A 21,388-nucleotide genomic window follows, 5' to 3' on the forward strand; every position below is an offset into this window, starting at 1 on the left:
TCTCTCTTCTTTGCAGCACCAGCTGACTTCCCCGGGGAGCGTGGCCTCCTCCCGGGGTTCCAGCGTCCCCGGCTCGCCCTCCAGCATTGTGGTGAGTATCCCCTTAGCCTTTGCTCTTTTCCCCTCATTCCCACAAAAGCTTTCCAAAAGCAATCCCCACATCCCAAAGAGTTGGCCGGTGAAATGATGGGACGTTGTGTTGAGGCCCTAGGTCATACCGGCCAAGGAGGTTGCCATGGCCAAATGAATGCAGTTTGGCCCTGCTTGAACTGCCACAGCCTCAGTGCTATGAGGTCCTGGGAGTTTCAACTTGACAAGGCCTTTTACCCTTCTTTGCCTGATAGTGCTGGTGCCTCACCAAACTACAACTCCTAGGATCCTGTCGCACAAAGCCGTGGCAAATAAAGGCAGTGCCAAAGTGTGTTCATTCTACAGTGTAGATTTGGTACGGACAAACCCAGGCCCGGGGGCCGGATACAGTCCCTTGGGCTCTTTTCTTAGGCCCTCCTCTCTCTCACAATCCTATCCTTCCTTTCTTTCTTTCTTCCTTCTTTACTCTTTCCTTCCTTCCTTCACTCTTTCCTTCCTCCTTACCATCCTCTTTTTCCCTCCCTAATTCCCTTCCACTCTTGCATCCTGCCTTCCCTCTCTCTTTTGCCTGCCTGCCTGCCTGCCTGCCTGCCTGCCTTCTTTCCTTCCTTCCTTCCTTCCTTCCTTCCTTCCTTCCTTCCTTCCTTCCTTCCCTCCTTCCCTCCTTCCCTCCTTCCCTCCTTCCCTCCTTCCCTCCTTCCCTCCTTCCCTCCCTCTCTCCCCCCTCCTCCCCCTCCTTCTGTCCCTCTTTCTCCCTCCCTCCATTCCCCTCCACCCTTTCATCCTTCATTCCTTCTTTCTTTCCTTCCTCCATCCTTTCCTTCCATCCTTCCCTCCCTTTTGTCTTTCTTTCCAATGTAGTACACCTACATTGTGGACTCAAACAATGATGGATCTGGACCAAACATGGCACTAATACTCAGTATGCCCAAATGTGAACACTGGTGGAGTTTGGGGAAAACAGGCCTTGACATTTGGGAGTTGTAGTTGCTGGGATTTATAGTTCACCTAAAATCAAAGAGCATTCTGAACCCCACCACTGCAACAAGTTATGGGGCTTAGTCTCAAGACCACTGCCAGTCTCAGGTTCTGTTCCAGTTCCAGGTCTAGTTCACAAAAGACTGTAAGAATTTTTTAAATTATGTATTTGCAATTGTAACTAAGGAAGGTGGATACCAGGGTGAATCTTGCAGCTTTCCCAATGGCTGCCGGTCAGTCTCGGCCATCCTCCATCTCTCCTTCTTCCCTTCTCCATTCCCAGGCCAGAATGGACAATGAGGTGCTGGGCTACAAAGACCTGGCAGCCATCCCCAAGGACAAGGCCATCCTGGACATTGAGCGCCCGGACCTCATGATCTACGAGCCCCACTTCACCTACTCCCTGCTGGACCACGTCACGGAGCGGCCGCGCAGCCGGGAGGTGAGCCGGACGCAGGGCCAAAGCCCATTGGCAGTATTTATTGATTTTTTTCCTATATTCAGCCAGGGTTACAAACATCTGACTTACAAACAACTAGTTAAGAATGGGCTTAGACAACAGGAAGGGGGAGAACACTTATATTATATTATATATAATAATAGTAATAATATATAAGATAATAATCTATATATATATAAATGCTCTGTGCATAATGAGTACCTTAAAAACAAAAGAACCAATGAACGAAATCACACCAAATTTGGCAACAAAATGTCTCACAACACAAGGAGTGACCATCACTCAAAAAATTATGATTTTGTCATTTGGGAGTTGTAATTAATGGGATTTATAGTTCACCTACAATCAAAGAGCATTCTGAACCCCACCGACAATAGAATTGGACCAAACTTGGCACACAGTTCTCCCATGACCAACAGAAAATACTGGATGGGTTTGATGGGCAGTGTCCTTTGGTTTTGGAGTTGTAGTTCACCTGTATCCAGAGAGCACTGTGGACTCAAACAATGATGGATCTGGACCAAACTCAACATGAATACTCAATATGCCCAAATGTGAACACTGGTGGAGTTTGGGGAAAATAGATTCTTGACATTCGGGAGTTGTAGTTGCGGGGATTTATAGTTCACCTACAATCCCAGAGCATTCTGAACCCCACCAACGATAGAATTGGGCCAAACCTCCCACACAGAACCCCCATGTGGGCCGCAGCAACGCGTGGCAGGGGACGACTAGTATAATATAAGTGTTCTCCCCTTTCCTGTTGTGTGTTCAAATAATTATATATTGATACACAACAAGATTAGTACGCAGCAAGGAAGATTTTTCTCAGATGATGAGACTCTGATTTCTAAAGTCACAACATGGCTTTTGGAGCAACCTGTCGACTTCTACAAGCGAGGTATTTACGATTGCTTCAAAAGAGGGGAGAAGTGTATGTCCCTAGATAGCACCCATAGAGAGAAGGACTCAGAACTGGGCCAAGTTTCATTGCTCTCAGTCCACAGGAAAGGGGTCAGTGGAATCTTTCATGAACGCCCCTCATAAGCATCGCTATACAATTTGTAAAGATAGTAATGTCCCAATGCATAATGTCTATATCATGTATGCATCCATTCAAACTAACTTCTCCCACCTTTCCCTCTAAAAATCATAAAATCCAAATGTTCCAATGGACTCTTCACCTCCCATGATGTCACGATGCCAGGGCTCTGCCTTATTCAGGTAGAGATGAACCAAACAAACACCCAGTTGGTGTTAAACAATTTAATTAAAACAGTACTTATTTTCTGGCTGTTTTAGTAGTCCAAAACATAAAGATAGCACTCAAGTCACAGAATATAAAACAAAAACTGACAGTAAACACTGTTGCAGGTTCAAGATAACACCGTAGTCAAAAGGTCCAATCCAGTTATCAAATGTGAGAGTTCAATAAGCAAAGTCCAGGGATCAAGAGGTGCTTTACATGCGAGTAGGCCATGCGAGCAGCTGCCCTTGGCTGGCTCACACTTCCCATAGGGCTGGCTCACACTTGGCTGGCTCTCACTGCCCAGGTGCTTTACGCGCGAGTAGGCCGCACGGTGCTGCTCCTCCCTTAGCAGGCTCACGCTGCCCATCGGGCCCGATGGGCAGCTTGAGCCAGTCAAGGGGGGCTGCCCAAGCGCTCCATGCAGTCATGCCAGCCACATGACCTTGGAGGTGTCTACAGACAACGGCGGCTCTTCGACTTAGAAATGCAGATGAGCACCACACCCCAGAGTCAGACACGCCTGGACTTCATGTCAGAGGAAAACCTTTAACTAGGAAAATTGTGGAAGATCCAGGGTGGGAGAAAGAACTCTTGTCTGTTGGAGGTAGGTTTCCATTGGCCACCTTGATTACCATTTCATAGCCTGACAGTTTTTAGGGAGAATCCTTTGTTGAGAGGTGATTAGCTGGCCCTGATTGTTTCTTGTCTGGAGTTCCCCTGTGTTTGAGTGTTGTTCTTTATTTACAGTTATAATTTTAGAGTTTTTTTTAAATACTGATAGCCAGATTTTGTTCAGAGTAGAAATAGGAAGATTTCCCATTCTCTGCTCCTGGAATTACTGCGTAAAGAGGGCTAGAAAGAACCCCCTCAAAGGGCCCTTCCACACAGCAAAATAAGATATGTGCAATGTGCATAGGAATTTTTTAATTGATTTTTTTTTAAAAAAAACTATAGTCTGGCCCTCCAACGGTCTGAGGGACAGTCAACTGGCCCCCAGTTAAAAAAAATTGAGGACCCCTGGTCTATACCGTAATCAAAAGCCAGTCCAGAGATTCAAGGTTCCAGGATTCCAAAGGTTCAGGAGACAGGTTAGGATACCGAAAATTCACAAACCTGGGGGAAAACCAGCAGCATCTACCACTAAAATAGAACAAATACTTTTCTCCCAAAGATCAGTCCCAAGGCTAGCTCCTTATATCCAGAAACACACAGTTGCAACCCATCTCTTGCATACTTCCACCCTTAATTGCTTTCACCCATGAACTTTTACTTACAGATTACTCAACCCTTTAGAACTAAGACTTACATTAACCCTTCTATCACCAACTGCTAGGCCTACCACCACCAACTACCATCAACTGCAGAACATGATACATGACACATGAGTAAATTACCACTAGTTTCCCACTGATGTCTTGTCTTGGGCAATGCCTTCATTCATTCTACCTTGCGATCTAAATTATAGAATCATAGAATCAAAAAGTTGGAAGAGACCTCATGGGCCATCCAGTCCAACCCCCTGCCAAGAAGCAGGAATATTGCATTCAAATCACCCCTGACAGATGGCCATCCAGCCTCTGTTTAAAAGCTTCCAAAGAAGGAGCCTCCACCACACTCCGGGGCAGAGAGTTCCACTGCTGAACGGCTCTCACAGTCAGGAAGTTCTTCCTCATGTTCAGATGGAATCTCCTCTCTTGTAGTTTGAAGCCATTGTTCCGCGTCCTAGTCTCCAAGGAAGCAGAAAACAAGCTTGCTCCCTCCTCCCTGTGGCTTCCTGTTTACTTAAACATCAAAAACCCACCAGCATGTATTACTTCTGCATTTAATTTAGGGGCCTTTGGGACTTGGGGTGGCTTCCAAAAATTAAAAGAGGCGAAGGTGCAAACTTCCATCGCAGAAAGTATGGACATTAAAGCAGACGTGATTAAAAGTATACTCTGTAAGGACTTCATCACATTGAAGCTGGGAAGCGTTTGTTAGAGTAGAGCTCAGTTTTGAAATGAAACAAATAATTTCCCGACCTTCATCACACTGTTAAATGTATCTATGTTACTCGGTTGTACTCGGCATTCTTTTAAATGTAGCGCTCAGTGGGATTTAGTAAATGTGATGAAGTGGTAAGCGCGTAAAGCAATAGCAAGGGTGTGTTTGTGTCACGGTCATTGTGCAGACCCTCGGTTCAAAGATGCCCACACACTATACGCTTCCTGTTGTCGCCTTTGTTCCCATGCTTTCCCGTGCTATTTCCAGCCAACTCAGGATCCAGAACGGGACCGGGAATCCCTTCCGTAATCTCACTCTCTCCCATCCCCTTCTCTCTTCCTTTATCCCTTTTCTCTCCGCAGCGCTCCCTCTCTCCCAAATCTCTCTCTCCTCCTCCTTCTCCAGAAGTAAGTGCCGCTCGGAGTCGCCTCGGAAGCCGGGGACCAAGAACGGGGTGCAAAAAGAGGGGGTGAAGGCCACCATCTCCCACCCGCTCGCTCCTCCTTGCATGCCGGGAATGGCTATTCTGTGCATCTCCGTCCGTGTCTCCCGTGTCAGATTTCGGAGCAACTGGAGCAAGGCTGGGGCCTATTTCTCTGCCCAGGATTATTGGCAAAACATTCCAATGTTTTGGAATGTCTGTATGAACATAGCTTGGAAAAGGTGGCATATACAAAAGGGTTCATGCTAGCAGAGGGAGTCCTGCAACTTATTTCAGAGAGTCATCTATTCCTTTACCACTCAGGCGTCCGTGAGGGTCAAATAATAATAATAATAATAATGATGATGATGATGATGATGATGATGATGATGATGCTGACACGATATGAGGATTTAAAGATTGAACTGCAAAGTCTCTGGCACAAGCTAGTCAAGGTGGTCCCAGTGGTGATGGGCACACTGGGTGCAGTGCCTAAAGACCTTGGCCTGCACTTAAACACAATCGGCACTGACAAGATTACTATCTGCCAGCTGCTGAAGGCCACCTTACTGGGATCTGCACGCATCATTCGCCGATATATCACACAGTCCTAGACACTTAGGAAGTGTCCAATGTGTGATCCAATACAACAGCCAGCAGAGTGATCTTGTCTGCTGTGGACTCATCTTGTTGTGTTTCAAATTATTATTATTATTATTATTATTATTATTATTATTATTATTATTTTGCCCTATCTCCCTGGAGAGACTCGTAGGATCATAGAGTTGGAAGGGACCCCCAAAGGCCATCTAGCCCAACCCCTTCTGCCATCAAGGAAGACACAATGCAAGCCCTCCTAACAGATGGCCGTTTAGGGCTCCCCTTTTTTAACAAGAGCCCACTTCAATCACTACAGCTGCATCTTGTGGATCTGTGCAGTCTGAATCACAGAATTGTAGACTTCAAAGGCACCTCAAATACGATCCAATCCACTCCCTTTCTGCCAGGTAGGAGGACACTAACGATACAAACCCTCTTGATATATAGCCATGCAGTATATTTACTGAATCTTAGGGGTAGAAGGGATCCCAGGGGTCATCCAGTCCAACCCCTTTTGCCATAAAGGAAGACACAATGCAAGCCCTCCTGACATATGGCTGTTTAGGGCTCCCCTTTTTTAACACGAGCCCACTTTCATCACAGCAGCTGCATCCTGTGGATCTATGCAGTCTGAATCGCAGAATTGTAGACTTCAAAGGGACCCCAATGGCCATCCAGTCCACTCCCTTCCTGCCAGGCAGGAAGACACTATTTCAAACCCTCTCGACATATAGTCACGCAGTATGTTTATCGAATCTTAGAAGGGATCGCGTGGGTCATCCAGTCCAACCCCTTTTGCCATAAAGGAAGGCACAATCTAAGCACTCCTGACAGATGGCCATCCAGCCTCTGCTTGGGGGTCCTGGTGGGGGGTCCTGGCTCCCAGACCTGTTCCAGAGGCTCTTCCCCTCCCCAAGTGTCTGCATGCTTTTTGCCTTCTGCAGCTCTGGCTGAGCGAATGGCTCGCTGTCCTTGGAAATTATTGGTGTGTGGGGGGTGCTTTTGCATGTGAGCGCTGGGGGGTGAAGGGAGGCTGGGATCCCAAGTGAGCCCTTTCCCTGTCACATCGGTGCCCCTCTCTCCCCGCAGGTCACTCGGGACGCCATGGAGGGCAGGTCCCCCAGCAATGCCTCCCAGACCGCCCTTCGCCGGGCAGGAAGTGCCGCCGGCCGCCTGGGGGTCCACCACTTCCACCATCCAGGTAAGCCTGGCTTCAGACCCTTCCCATCAAAGAAAGATCCTTGCCTGGCTCTTTAAGATCCCCACCCCATGCCTCAGGTGTCAGTTCTGGGTGGAGGTGGCCTTCCATCAGGGCAAGGTGTCCATGCAGCTTCCAGAGTCATGGTCAAGGATCCCCCAGGAACTCATGGGAAGTGCAGTTTGGGGGTGGGAGTGAGGGGAGGACACAGCCAGCATCAGATTTGAGCTTGCAGGGTCTCTGCTGCGGGATTCCTTTGGAGAATTGTCCTTTGGGGAGGAGTACAGCCGAAGAACACCATGAGCACAACCTTTAGGGCTTCCTTCAGAGAACCTCAGGGTCTCTCTGTGTGAGACCAGAGGGGGCTCTGGCTGAAGAACTACTCTGAGATAGTGTCAAGACCCCTTTGTTTCAAGGAGAGCTTTATGATGGGAAATAACAACGATGGGGATGCCGTGCCCTTGGGATGCAAAAGGGCCTCGTGGCTGGGAGGGCGGCCGCTGAGGCCCCAGCCGAACCTAATGCCCTCTCCTCTTCCCTTCTTTGTTTCTTTTTGTCTTTCCTTGCTTCTTTCCTCCTTTCCTTTCCTTCCCTTCCTTCTCTCCCTCTTTCCTGCCTTCCCTCACTTTCTTCCTCCTCCTCTCCCCTCCCTCCATCCCTCCTTCTCTTCTTTCCTTTCCGTTCCTTTCCCTTCCTTCCTTCCTTCCCTGTCTCTTTCCTGCCTTTTCCTGCTTTCTTCTTCCTTCTTTCCTTTCTTTCCCTTCCTTCCTTTCTCCCGCTTTCCTTCTTTCCTTCCTTTTTCCTTCCTTTCCTTCCTCTTTCCTGCCTTCCATCACATTCTTCTCCCTCCCTCCCTCCCTCCCTCCCTTTCTTCTTTCCTTCTCTTCCCTTCTTCCCTTCTCTATCTTCCTGCCTTCCCTCACTTTCTTCCTACTCCCTTCCTTCCTTCTTTCCTTCATTCTCTCCCTCCCTTTCTCTTTCCTGCCTTCCATCATGTTATTCCCCTTCCGTCCTTCCTTCCTTCCTTCCTTCCTTCCTTCCTTCTTTCCTTTCCTTTCCTTTCCTTTCCTTTCCTTCCCCTCCCTCCCTCCCTCCCTTCCCTGTCTCTTTCCTGCCTTTTCTTGCTTCCTTCTTCTTTCTTTCCTTTCTTTCCCTTCCTTCCTTCCTTCCTTCCTTCCTTCTTTCCTTCCTTCCTTCCTCCCGCTTTCCTTCTTTCCTTCCTTTTTCCTTCCTTTCCTCCCTCTTTCCTGCCTTCCATCACATTCTTCTTCCTTCCTTCCTTCCTTCCTTCCTTCCTTCCTTCCTTCCTTCCTTCCTTCCTCCCTCCCTCCCTCCCTCCCTCCCTCCCTCCCTCCCTCCCTCCCCCCTCCCTTTCTTCTTTCCTTCTCTTCCCTTCTTTCCTTCTCTTTTTCCTGCTTTCCCTCACTTTCTTCCTACTCCCTTCCTTCCTTCTTTCCTTCATTCTCTCCCTCCCTTCCTCTTTCCTGTCTTCCATCGTGTTATTCCCTTCCTTTCTTCCTTCCTTCTTCCCTCCCTCCCTCCTTACCTTCCCTCCTTCTTTCCCTCCCTCTTTCCTGCCTTCCCCCACTTTCTTCTCCCTCCCATCTGTCCTTCTTTCCTCCCTCCCTCCCTCCCTCCTTCCGTCCTTCCTTTTTTCCTTTCCTTCCTTCCCTCCCTCTTCCCTGCCTTACCTTGCTTTCTTCTTCCTTCTTTCTTTCCTTCCTTCCTCTCCCCCCTTCTTTCCTTCCTTTTTCCTTCCCTCCCTCCCTCTTTCCTGCCTTCTTTCCTCCCTTCCTCCTTTCTTTTCCTTTTCTCTTTCCTGCCTTCCCTCGCTTTCTTCCTACTCCTTTCCTTCCTTCCTTCCTTCCTTCCTTTCTCCTTCCTTCTTTCCTTCATTTCCTCTCTTCCCTCGTGTTATTCCTCATTTTCTTTCTTCCTCCCTCCCTTTCCTTCCCCTTCCTTCCTTCCCTTCCCTTCTTTGCCTCCCTCTTTCCTCCCTTCCTCCCTCCCTCCTTCTTTACTGCCTCCCCCCGCTTTCTTCCTTCTCCCTTTTTTCCTTCCTTCCTTCCTTCCTTCCTTCTCGCAGAACCCACCACAGTGGAGCTCAACATCTACAAGAAGCCTCCCATCTACAAGCAGAAGGGTAAGTGCCTCTTCCCAGGGGTCTCTTCCATAAGTCTGGGGTGTGTGGAGGGTTCAGTGTTTTGGGGCGAAGGCTCACCCCTTTTCCTCCATCCAGAGTTCCCAACAACGCATGTGCAGCCCCAGGCAGGGAAACACCTCATTGAGGACCAGATCATTGAATCCTCCAAGTTCCCCGCTGCCCAGCCGCCGGACCCCAACTTGCCCGCCAAGATTGAGACAGACTACTGGCCATGCCCCCCTTCCCTGGCTGTTGTCGGTACGTAGTCCTTTGCATTTAATCTGAGGGGCAGCCGAGGGGTCTGCAGAGGTCTGGTAGCTGCTTTGAGCTTGAAGCAGGCCATCTTGACTTCTTCTCCACCAGGAGCAAGTCTTGCTCCATGAAGAGCAAGACTGGGCCACAGCAATGCGTGGTCAGGGACAGCTAGTATTTAATATATTACTATTATAATTTTTATTTATTTATCGTGTCAGGAGCAACCAGACAGTTGTATTACATTTTTAACAAAACAAACAAACAAACAAACAAACAGACAGACAAAACACAAAGTTTGCAAGCTTGGTAGTTGATTAAATGTCCTTTGACCAGAAGCTGGCTACTTGGAGTGCCTCTGGTGTTACTATAAGAAGGTCCTCCATTGTGCATGTGGCAGGGCTCAGGTTGCATTGCAGCAAGTGGTCTGTGGTTTGTTCTTCTCCACACTTGCATGTCGTGGATTCCACTTTGTAGCCCCATTTCTGAAGGTTGGCTCTGCATCTTGTGGTGCCAGAGCGCAGTCTGTTCAGCGCGTTCCAAGTCGCCCAGTCCTCCGTGTGCCCAGGAGGGAGTCTCTCATTTGGTATCAGCCATGGATTGAGGTGCTGGGTTTGAGCCTGCCACTTTTGGACTCTCGCTTGCTGGGGTGTTTCAGCGAGTGTCTCTGTAGATCTTAGAAAACTATTTCTTGATTTAAGTCGTTGACGTGCTGGCTGATACCCAAAACAAGGGATGAGCTGGATATGTCACTATTATAATACAGTGTTGTTTTTGTTGTTAAGCAGAGGCTGGTTGGCCATCTGTCAGGAGGGCTTGGATTGTGCTTTTCCTTCCTGGCAGAAGTGGGCTGGACTGGATGGCCCTCTTTAGGATCCCTTCTAACATCATGATGATGATGATGATGATGTTAAACAGAGACTGGATGGCTATCTGTTGAGAGGGCTTGGATTGTGCTTTTCCTGCGTGAAGGCAAAAGAGGGTCTGGACTGGATAGGCTTTGGGGTCTCTTCTAGCTCGAGGATTCTGTGATTCTATGACTTGAGGAGGGTGGAAGTACCCTCCTCTCGGCACTTTGGGGGAAGGTCCCTTGCCAGCCCCCTCCCTGCCTAAGACCCCTCCTGCTTTGTGTCCGCAGAAACCGAATGGAGGCAACGGAAGGCCTCCCGGAGAGGAGGAGGCGGCGAAGGGGAGGAAGAGGAGGAGGCGAAGGGCCTGCGGGAGGTGCAGGAGGAGGAGCTGAGTAAGGTAGGAGAAGATGCCAGAGGATGGCCACGGACTGCAGCTCCCATCTGCCCCTGCAATGGAGGGGGGTGTCCTGGCGTCTGCCTTGCTGTGCCTTGCCGTTGTATCTCAGGACAGCAATCACCTCTGTACTTAACCACAACACCCCAGTCCAAGTTAAATTAGCAAAGCAGTTTATCAAAGATATATAAAAAGCAGTTCAGCAAAAATAATAAAAATGTCCAAGTCCAAAAATGTGAAATAGTCCACAAGATTCAAGGTACAAGAGTAGCATCCAAAATCAGGAATACAAAGGAACCAAGATACACAAAGTCGCATAAATCCAATACATAAGATACAGGAGCAATCTTTTAAACTTGGAAGCATGGAACAAGAGCAAATGGGAACATGGAACTAGAAGATGTATCCTCCATTGTGGATAACATGATTTTGGATAACGTGATTTTATAGCTGTTAGTAGTATTGTTGAAGGCTTTCATGGCTGGAATCACTCAGTTCTTGTGGGTTTTTTCGGGCTATATGGCCATGTTCTAGAGACATTCTCTCCTGACGTTTCGCCTGCATCTATGGCAAGCATCCTCAGAGGTGAGGTCCTCACCTCTGAGGATGCTTGCCATAGATGCAGGCGAAACGTCAGGAGAAATGCCTCTAGAACATGGCCATATAGCCCGAAAAAACCCACAAGAACTGAGTGTTAGTAGTATTGGTAATGATTTAATTACTTTTAACATCGTTTAGATTTTTAACTAAATTTTATTTAATTGTTGAATTGTTTAAAGCATTGACTTTTGCCTCTGCCATAAGCAGCCTGGAATCCCCTTTCGGGGTCAGAAGGGCAGGATATAAGTATAATAAATAAATATATATAAATAAAAATGTAGTGTCAGTTTGTGGGACTAACATAACTCAAAAACCACTGGACGAATTGACACCAAATTTGGACAACATACACCTATCAGGCCAACGAGTCACCATCACTCATAAAAACATTGAAAAACACAGCAGAAGAGACTTAAAAAGCCACACACACACCCCTACACACACACAAATTACATTATTTATTATTTATTTATTTACTTTATTTATATACCGCTTTTCTCAGCCCTCAGGCGACTCAACGCTTACAACGCTTGCACAAAAAAATATATATATACACAAACACAGACATACACACACAAAATACATATACACAGACTAGGCCACGTTAACACGTGGCAGGGGTTGGCTAGTAAATATATAAATATATAATAAATCCCCAACGTTTACCAGGCTGCTGGAAAATCCCTCTGGTCTCTCTAATAAAACCATGAAAGAATTCTGTCTTCCTTGACTATCTGATAACAGCTTTTTCTCTAATAAGCGCTGTGACCTTCGCCGAGTCTGTGAAGCAGCTCGGAGTTTGCAAAAACTAAGCCTCCTATCTCTCAACTCATTAGCCTTTCCACTTGGCATTTCATCTTCTGAACTAGCTTCCCTAGAGAAAGACTTCCCTGGGCCCCTCTCTGGAATGTGGCCTTTGCTTTCACTAATGGCAGGAGACACAGAGCGCTCAATGTCAGGACTTAAAATCTCATGCTGGCTTGCAGGATCAGCAATCCCAGAAATTCCATGATCCGCTTCCTCATTGACATTAGGGGCAGGCACAATCATGGGCTGAACTACAACACTTGCATTGGCCTCTTCCCTGCAGGTGGCCTCCAACCTGGGGAAGCTCATCCTGAAGGAGGAGATGGAGAGGGAGCGGTCGCTGCCTATCCGGAGGAAAACCCGCTCCCTCCCCGACCGGACGCCTCTCCACTCCTGTAAGCAAAGGAAGGGTCAGTGGGAAGCGGACAGTCAGGTCTGGCCTGTCTTACTGGCCATTCTCCCCTCCTTGGGACCCCCTTCTCCTCCCTCAATGACGGGTCTTGTTTGCTTCCAGCCAGCTCCAAATCCTCGTCCCTTCCTACCTATGGGAGAAGCCCCTTGACCCGGGTAAGACGTCGCATGCGGGTGTCCTTGGCACATTCTGGGTGGTGGTGGGGGGTTCCCCATTTTTCCTGTTTGGGAGGACACCCTCTTTGACGGCGTTCCCAAGGCTTTCAAAGCTCCCCATTTCTCAAAGGGGCATCCTTATCTTTTTGCACTTGGAAGCGTGATGCCAGGTGCGTGAGGGTGGGTGAGTGCGCCGACGGTGCCAGGAGCACCTCGAGGCTGGAGCTCGTGCAAAAAACGGCCCCCAATACCAAGTGCCCGAGGGTGGGTGAGTGCGCCGACGGTGCCAGGAGCACCTCGAGGCTGGAGTCCATGCAAAAACGGCCCCCAATGCCAAGTGCGCGAGGGTGCGTGAGTGCGCTGATGGCGCCAGGAGCACCTCAAGGCCGGAGCCGGTGTGAAAGATGGCCCCGATGGTGGGGGCGGGGGGGGGCGAGGTCAGCACTGAGGCATTCATTTGTTCGTCCTGCCCCTCTGATACCGAGGGGCCTAGCAAGGACAGTGTGGAGAGAGTCAGCATTGGTGGAGCTGCCAAGAAGGTAGGAGACTGTGTTTGGCACCCATTTCTTGGAAGATGCATCCTGTATAAGGGTCTCTGAATGCCAGCTGGTGTCTTCCCCATCAAGGGGATCCAGCCTGAGTTGTATTCCAGACTGAGAAGGGGTCTCATCACTAAACAAGCCCAGGGCCTCATTGGTCCTACATCCTGCACTGGTTCCTTGCAAAATCTGGAGGAAAACCAAGGAGTGGCTTGACCTCTCCTATAAGATGGGAGCCCCTGGCCACTGAGAGGGTCCCTTTGGAGGGAAAGACCTCCATGGCCTTTGTGACGTTCCTCTGTCCCTTCTTCTCGCAGCTCCAGTCCACAGAGTTCAGCCCTGCCGGGAGTGAGAAGAGTAGCCCAGGTGAGGAGAGATCAGATGTGGGGCTCAGGGCCCCTCTCAGACTTTGGGGCTGCTACTGTAGGGCCAGCCTCTGCCCCTTCCTTGCCCAGCAATGTTATCTCCTGTTACCTTTCTCTCTTTGTGTCTTACAGGTTTGCAGGTGAGCGCAGGAGGGTTGATGGGTGTTGTGAGAGGTCTTCCTCAGTCCCCTTTCTGGCCTCAAGAGTGGACCCCAGGGGCATTGAGATCCATTGAACAGCTGAGAGGGCATGAGGATGGGGCAGGGAGGAAAGGAATGGGGGGGGGGGGGGCAAGGGGCCTTTGACATAGGACTGACCATTGGAAGGACATTTACTCTCTCCATCTTCAGAATGGCCAAAGAGGACGTATGGACAGAGGCAACTCCCTCCCTAGCATGCTGGAACAAAAGGTGAGGGCCACTTAGTGTTTTGTAGAAGAGTGGAGAATGCATGCAATGACAGCAGGAAACAGGGAGTCCTTTGCAACCTAACCTTGTTGCTTGTTTTGCCCCCCAAGATCTATCCGTACGAGATGCTGATGGTGACAAACCGAGGGAGGGTGAAACTGCCCCCCGGAGTGGACAGGACGCGGCTAGAGGTACGGATCTCTAGGAGGTTGTGTCCTTCTGTGCCCAAAGACCCAGTTTGGGCACAAAAGGACACAAAAGAACAAGGTTTCCATAGCACAAATAAAGTTCTTTATACTTCCTTCTTTGCTTTCACTCTGGGCATCTTTCTTACCCAGATAAACAGCTTCTAGCTTCGCTCTCACAGAGCTTCCTCTCACACTGAATTTACACAGGAGCTTCACACAGGAGCTTTTTACACACAAGGCCTTCAACCTGGGGCTTCTCTCACCAAAGCTTCTCACACCAGGCCTTCTCACACTTGGCCTTCTCATAGACTAAGGCCTACCTCACACTGTGAGGCCGGCCTCACACAGAGATGTCTCTCACAGACTAATGCCTACTTCACACTGTGAGGCCTTCTCTCACAGACTAAGGCATACCTCACACTGTGAGTCATTCTCTCACAGACTAATGCCTACCTCACACTGTGAGGCCTTCTCACAGATTAAGGTCTAACTCTCACAGAAACTTCTCTCACAGACTAATGCCTTCCTCACACAGTGAGGCCTTCTCTCACAGACTAAGGCATACCTTACACGGTGAGGCCTTCTCTCACAGACTAATGCCTACCTCACACTGTGAGGCCTTCTCTCACAGACTAAGGCCTACCTCACACTGTGAGGCCTTCTCTCACAGACTAAGGCATACCTTACACTGTGAGGCCTTCTCTCACAGACTAATGCCTACCTCACACTGTGAGGCCTTCTCTCACAGACATGCCTACCTCACACTGTGAGGCTTTCTCTCACAGACTAAGGCATACCTCACACTGTGAGGCCTTCTCTCACAAACTAAGGCATATCTCACACTATGAGGCCTTCTCTCACAGACTAAGGCATACCTTACACTGTGAGGCCTTCTCTCACAGACTAATGCCTACCTTACACTGTGAGGCCTTCTCTCACAGACTAAGGCCTATCTCACACTGTGAGGCCTTCTCTCACAGACTAATGCCTACCTCACACTGTGAGGCCTTCTTTCACAGACTAATGCCTACCTCACACTGAGGCCTTCTCTCACAGACTAATGCCTACCTCACACTGTGAGGCCTTCTCTCACAGACTAAGGCATACCTCACACTGTGAGGCCTTCTCTCACAGACTAAAGCATACCTCACACTGTGAGGCTTTCTCTCACAGACCAAGGCATACCTCACACTGTGAGGCCTTCTCTCACAGACTAAGGCCTACCTCACACTGTGAGGTCTTCTCTCACAGACTAAGGCATACTTCACACTGTGAGGCCTTCTCACAGACTAAGGCCTTTCTCCCACTGAGGTTTATCTCAGACTGATGTCTATTAACCTACAGGCACACCAGCTTATATTGAACTGCAGCTTCTGCTGAGTCATTACATCCATTTAACCCTTTCAGTGCTTGACTCACAATTTTGTAATTAAAAATACCTAGTTAATTTTTAATATTTCTGACAACTGGCACTCCAATGTCCTCCTTCCTCGCAGCGGCACCTGTCTCCCCAGGATTTCCTGCGCGTCTTTGAGATGCCCCCAGATGAATTTGGGAAGCTGGCCTTGTGGAGGCGGAACGAGATGAAGAAGAAGGCCTTCCTCTTCTGACCCCGGCCACGGCGCCCGGCCTGCAGACCTGCGTGGAGTGTGTCGACCGTCTTGCGCCGCCGGCGTTTGGGGGCTGCCCTTGAGCCGGACCCAAGGAGCGGGGCGTGAGGGCCCCGAGGGAGAAGGAGCAGGTGGCAACGCAAGCTCCCTCCAGCTCTCCCTACTGTGTCTGCTGGCTTCGGGGACGGGACTGTGGGGGACGTGGCAAAGAGGGTGGAGGTGGGCCCCTTGCTGTGGCACCTGCCTCCTCCTCCCTCCACTTCCCAGATATCCCTGGGTCCACTGGGGCAGGAAGCAGGCTCCAGGAGCAATGCTGCCCAATGGTCTACACAACTCACCCTCACCTACCCTGCTCTTGGACTCTCTAAACAACTGCCAGCTGATGTGAGTTGGAGGGGAATAAGGCTTTCCCCAAATCTGGCAGCCTTTCCCACTGTTTTGCCCCACTACCTTTGCTAAGGGAGCCCTGGCCTCTCCCACGATGAAGCACCACAGCCACCATCCCAACATTTGTTGCCAGGAAGAACCCAACTGCCATTGCCAGAGGGAGGGCTAAGGGTCCATGCGTTGGAAGAAGGGGGCCCGGAGCCATGTTCCCCTGCCCTCAGCATTCTCCCTTCCCTCCCTCTTTTCCTAGATGCCTTAGAATAGCACACAGGGGCCACCTTACCTACCCCACCAGCCCCACAAACCTCTATTCCAAAGCCACCTATTTCCCTGGACCCCCACCTGCCTCCTTGCTTTTTTCACCTGCCTTGCCACATACCTCTGTCCCAGACCCACGGCCTCCTCCCTCCCAGCCACCTCAGCCCCCCAGTTCTTTGCTTCTACTCCTCGCCCCACACCCCACATCCTGCCTGCTTTCCTTAGGCCCAATGGCAGAATGGGACCAGGATTTTAGGTCTCAACCCAGACTGGTATGACCCCTCTGAATGGCCTCCCTGCCCTTATTTTGAGGTACACTGCCCAGGTCTGTTGAGACCAGTGATGCCAACTCTGTGGCCATGACTTTTCTCCAGCCCTGACATGGAACTCCTTGGGAGCCTCTCCAAGGAGGAGCCTGGCTCTGGTTTGCTTCTAGAGCAGGCATGGGCAAACTTCAGCCTTTCCTCCAGGTGTTTTGGACTTCCAACTCTCACAATTCCTAACAGTCGGTTGGCCAGGTATGGGCAAACCCAGGCCCGGGGGCCGGATGAGGCTGCTGGGTTCTTTTCTCAAGCCCTCATCTCTCTCACCATCATATCCTTCCAATTTTCTTTCTTTCTTCCCTCCCTCCCTCCTTTCCTTCCACTCTTTTGTCCTTCCTTCTTTCCCTCTTCCATTCTCTTTCTCCTTCCTTCCTTCCCTTTTGTCTTTCCTTCCTTCTATTCCTCCCTCCCTTCTCTTCCTTCTCTTTTTCCTTCCTCCTGGGGGATGTTTACCATTTTGTCCTTCCTTCTTTCCCTCTTCCACTCTCTTTCTTCTCCCTCCCTCCCTCCCTCCCTTACTTCCTTCCTTCCATTTTGTTTTTCCTTCCTTCTATTCCTTCCTTCCTTCTCTCTCTTCTCTTATTCCTTCCTCCTGGGGGATGTTTACCCTATTGTCCTTCCTTCTTTCCCTCTTCCACTCTCTTTCTCCTCCCTCCCTCCCTCCCTTCCCTCCCTTTTGTCTTTCCTTCCTTCTATTCCTCCCTCCCTTCCTTCTCTTCCTTCTTTTTCCTTCCTCCTGGGGGATGTTTACCCTTTTGTCCTTCCTTCTTTCCCTCTTCCACTCTCTTTCTCCTCCCTCCCTCCCTCCCTCCCTCCCTCCCTTCCTTCCTTCCTTCCTTCCCTCCCTTTTGTCTTTCCTTCCTTCTATTCCTCCCTCCCTTCCTTCTCTTCCTTCTCTTTTTCCTTCCTCCTGGGGGATGTTTACCCTTTTGTCCTTCCTTCTTTCCCTCTTCCACTCTCTTTCTCCTCCCTCCCTCCCTTCCCTCCCTTTTGTCTTTCCTTCCTTCTATTCCTCCCTCCCTTCCTTCTCTTCCTTCTCTTTTTCCTTCCTCCTGGGGGATGTTTACCCTTTTGTCCTTCCTTCTTTCCCTCTTCCACTCTCTTTCTCCTCCCTCCCTCCCTTCCCTCCCTTTTGTCTTTCCTTCCTTCTATTCCTCCCTCCCTTCCTTCTCTTCCTTCTCTTTTTCCTTCCTCCTGGGGGATATTTACCCTTTTGTCCTTCCTTCTTTCCCTCTTCCAGTCTCTTTCTCCTCCCTCCCTTCCTTCCCTTTTGTCTTTTTCTTCCTTCCTTCTATTCCTCCCTTCCTTCCCTTTTTCCTTCCTCCTGGGGGATGTTTACCTGGGAGAAGGTCAAGAGGGAACATAAGAAACATGTTTTAATATTTCAAAGGGTGTCCCATTGAGGAGGGGCAGAGTGATTTTCTGCTGCTCTAGAGACAGGGCACAAGGGAGCAATGGGTTCAAATGGCAGGGAAAGAGACTCAGCTGAAAAGATTAGGAAGAACTTCCTGGAGAGTGTGGTAGAGTCTCCTTCTCTGGAGGCTTTTCCACAGAGGCTGTCTATTGGGAGTGCTTTGATTGTGCCTCCTTGCACGGCGGGGTTGGACTGGATGGCCCTTGGGGGTCTCTTCCAGCTCTAGGATTCTATATCAGGAGTAGGCAAGACGGGGTCTCATGGATAAACTTTTTCCTCTCCCATCCAACATCTCATCCTGACCAAGGCCAACCCTTTTGGGATCCAAACGTTTCCTATCTTTTTTCACTTCCTGCCTCCGAAAGAGAAGAGGAAGGGGAGGAAAGGGCAAGGAGGAGGCTTGGGGAGAACCCCCTCCTTCCTGGCCTGCCCACCCTGCTCTGGCCCACCACGTGCCCATGACTGTGGTAGGCTAGTAGGGATTGTGGAAGTCCAAAACACCTGAAAGGAGGGCCGAAGTTTGCCCATGAACTGTTCTAGAGTCAGATAATAATAGAGCAAGGTTGATGTGAGTAGCAGGTTAATGTGGGTCATCCACATGCTCCTTTCGACTGCTGCTCCCATCATTCTTCCCCAGTGACTGTGCTGTGGGAGTTGTAGTCCAGGGACAGGTGGGGAGCTGCATCGGAGAGCTGCGTGGGCTGCTCTAAAAGTGATGCTCTTCCTTAGTTGCCTCTCTGCCTTTGTGCTTCTTGCTCAAGGAAGGAGGTCTGGGGGCCACAGAGACCTTTGGGGGAGAGGGTGTGCCTGATTCTGTCAGCCATTGCAGTTGGGAGCCATGCTGCTTCTCTGCACAGGGAGGAAAGACATCCTTGGAAGAGGGGGCCACTGAAGCTGGTTGGCCCCTCGTACATGGAGAAAGTAGGGGATCCCTCCAGAAAGAAGCCCGCTCTCACACAAGGCCTTACAAGAACAGCCAGTGTTGCAGGTGTCTGGGGAACAAGCCCTATGAGGAGCGGCTTCAAGAGCTGGGCATGTTTAGCTTGCAGAAAAGAACGCTGAGAGGAGACATGTTTATGGCCATGTGTCAAGAGGTGAGGGGAAGTCATAGGGAGGAGGGAGCAGGCTTGTTTTCTGCTGCCCTGGAGACTAGGACGCAATGGAGCCATGGCTCCAAACAACAGGAAAGGAGATTCTACCTCAACATGAGGAAGAACTTCCTGACTGTGAGAGAGAACTGTTCAGCAGTGGAACTTTCTCTCTGCCCCAGAGTGTGGTGGAGGCTTTGAAACAGAGGCTGGATGGCCATCTGTCGGGGGGGCTTTGAATGCAATTTTCCTGCTTCTTGGCAGAATGGGGTTGGACTGGATGGCCCACCTGGTCTCTTCCAACTCTAGGATTCTATGATGGGGCACCTCAATGGCGGGAAGCCAGCCCCGGCTCCTATCATGACCCCAAGATTGAACCCCCAAAAGGGTGGGTGACTTTTTCTGCTGCCAGGGTCTTTGCAGGGACCGGCCTTTGCTTCCGAGTCCCACAAAATGGGTGCAGAGCCAAACAGATTCTAGGGGAAGGAGTAAGACTTGAGGCTTTCCAAACCCCTGCCTTTGCATTCACCCTTGCAAAGCCACCAGAGCTGCTGCAGTGGGCCCATAGGGATGGCAGGATCAGCCCTTGTTTTGGGGAACACCTTCTGCTAAGCAGAGGAAGGTGCCCGGTGCCCCTTAGGAGCCCAGACCTGCCAAACCTGCCACTCCCTCTGCTCCCCTTCTCTGGAAGGATGAGGAGGGCTTTCCCGCCTTGCATCTCCCTCTACTGACGCTCTATCTTTGGCCGGCTGAAAAGGCATGCCATTCATCCCTGTGGTGGGAGGGGTCCCAGTCAGAGGCAGCCCTATGGCCAGGAAGGGGTTGGGAACCTTCCCATTGCTTGGTTGCTGTGAGTTTTCCGGGCTGTCTGGCCATGTTCAAGAAGCATTCTCTCCTGATATTTCACCCACATCTATGGCAGGCATCCTCAGAGATTGTGCAGTCTGTTGGAAACTAGATTTATATATCTGTGGAATGATGTTCAGGGTGGGAGAAAAACCTGTTGTCTGTTGGAGGCAGGTGTGAATGTTGTTAATCACCTTGATTAGTATTGCAAAGCCGTGCAATACTAATCACCTTGATTAGTATTGCAAAGGCCTGGCTGCTTCCTGCCTGGGGGAGTCCTTTGTTGGGAGGTGTTAGCTGACCCTGATTGATTCTTGTCTGGAATACCCGTTTTCAGAGTGTTGCTTTTCGTTTATTATCTTGGTTCTGGTATTTTTTAATACCAGTACACAAAAGACAATGGGTTCCCAGGGGAGCTGTCGCTTTCATCGTCCATCTGCGATGCTGATGAAGCACTTCCGCATTCCCCGCATGCTTCCCCACTGGAATGCTTTGCTGGAGTCTTCTTTATGGCCTCCTAAATCAATTAGTTTAGCCTCCCCACACTTTAAGGTGGTATCTAATTTTCCTACTTGACAGATGCAACTGTCTTTCGGGTTGCAAAGGTCGACAACAGGCTACACACAATTGGCTGGAAACCCACTCCAACCCGGGCTGGCTTCGAACTCATGACCTTTTGGTCAGAGTGATCTTAATGCAGCTGACACTCAGCCAGCTGCGCCACAATCCCAGTGCTATGATGTTCAGGATGGGAGAAAAACCTGTTGTCTGTTGGAGGCAGGTGTAAATGTTGTTAATCACCTTGATTAGTATTGCAAAGCCTTGCAGCTTCAAGGCCTGGCTGCTTCCTGCCTGGGGGAATCCTTTGTTGGGAGGTGTTAGCTGACCCTGATTGATTCTTGTCTGGAATACCCCTGTTTTCAGAGTGTTGCTTTTCGTTTATTGTCTTGGTTCTGGTGTTTATTAATACGTGTACACAAAAGACAATGGATTCCCAGAATCGCAACAAACACAAATCCACTACAAGTCGTAGTACATAAATCACAAAGGTATTTTTTTTTTTGCAGCTTATATGATACAATATGAAACGTATATACAAGGAACAAAAAATTGTTATTTATACAGTGATTTTACATCAGTCACAAAAGTAGAGTCTTTCTTGCTGTAAAGCAGACTTCTCTTAAGGGCATAAGATCCCTTACTTTCTCTAAAGATACTATTAAGTGGAGCTTCCAGTCCCTTGTAAGAGGATATCCATGTAGAGGATTTCGACAGTCTTCCTCGGGTGGAGGAATCTTTAGTATCTTTAGAGAAAGTAAGGGATCTTATGCCCTTTTCTATCTTCTTCACGATATTCTCCAACTTTCCAT

At 49.6% G+C, this 21,388-nt stretch overlaps 1 protein-coding gene across 1 annotated transcript in view; it reads left to right on the forward strand.

Moving 5' to 3' along the window:
* The window catches only part of DMTN (dematin actin binding protein), a 45,416-nt gene extending 24,346 nt beyond the window's left edge, over positions 1 to 21,070 (forward strand). The window contains exons 4-16 of the mRNA XM_067470728.1: positions 17 to 91; positions 1,352 to 1,510; positions 5,123 to 5,167; positions 6,871 to 6,982; positions 9,066 to 9,122; positions 9,219 to 9,380; positions 10,513 to 10,622; positions 12,310 to 12,421; positions 12,541 to 12,593; positions 13,450 to 13,515; positions 13,848 to 13,907; positions 14,015 to 14,095; positions 15,589 to 21,070. Of these exons, the coding sequence (XP_067326829.1) occupies positions 17 to 91; positions 1,352 to 1,510; positions 5,123 to 5,167; positions 6,871 to 6,982; positions 9,066 to 9,122; positions 9,219 to 9,380; positions 10,513 to 10,622; positions 12,310 to 12,421; positions 12,541 to 12,593; positions 13,450 to 13,515; positions 13,848 to 13,907; positions 14,015 to 14,095; positions 15,589 to 15,702 (1,206 nt within the window). The 3' untranslated portion in view covers positions 15,703 to 21,070. The remainder of the gene's footprint in view (positions 1 to 16; positions 92 to 1,351; positions 1,511 to 5,122; positions 5,168 to 6,870; positions 6,983 to 9,065; positions 9,123 to 9,218; positions 9,381 to 10,512; positions 10,623 to 12,309; positions 12,422 to 12,540; positions 12,594 to 13,449; positions 13,516 to 13,847; positions 13,908 to 14,014; positions 14,096 to 15,588) is intronic.
* The last annotated feature ends 318 nt before the right edge of the window (positions 21,071 to 21,388 follow it).

Source organism: Anolis sagrei, chromosome 7, assembly GCF_037176765.1.
Source record: "Anolis sagrei isolate rAnoSag1 chromosome 7, rAnoSag1.mat, whole genome shotgun sequence".
Classification (NCBI taxonomy): domain Eukaryota; kingdom Metazoa; phylum Chordata; class Lepidosauria; order Squamata; family Dactyloidae; genus Anolis; species Anolis sagrei.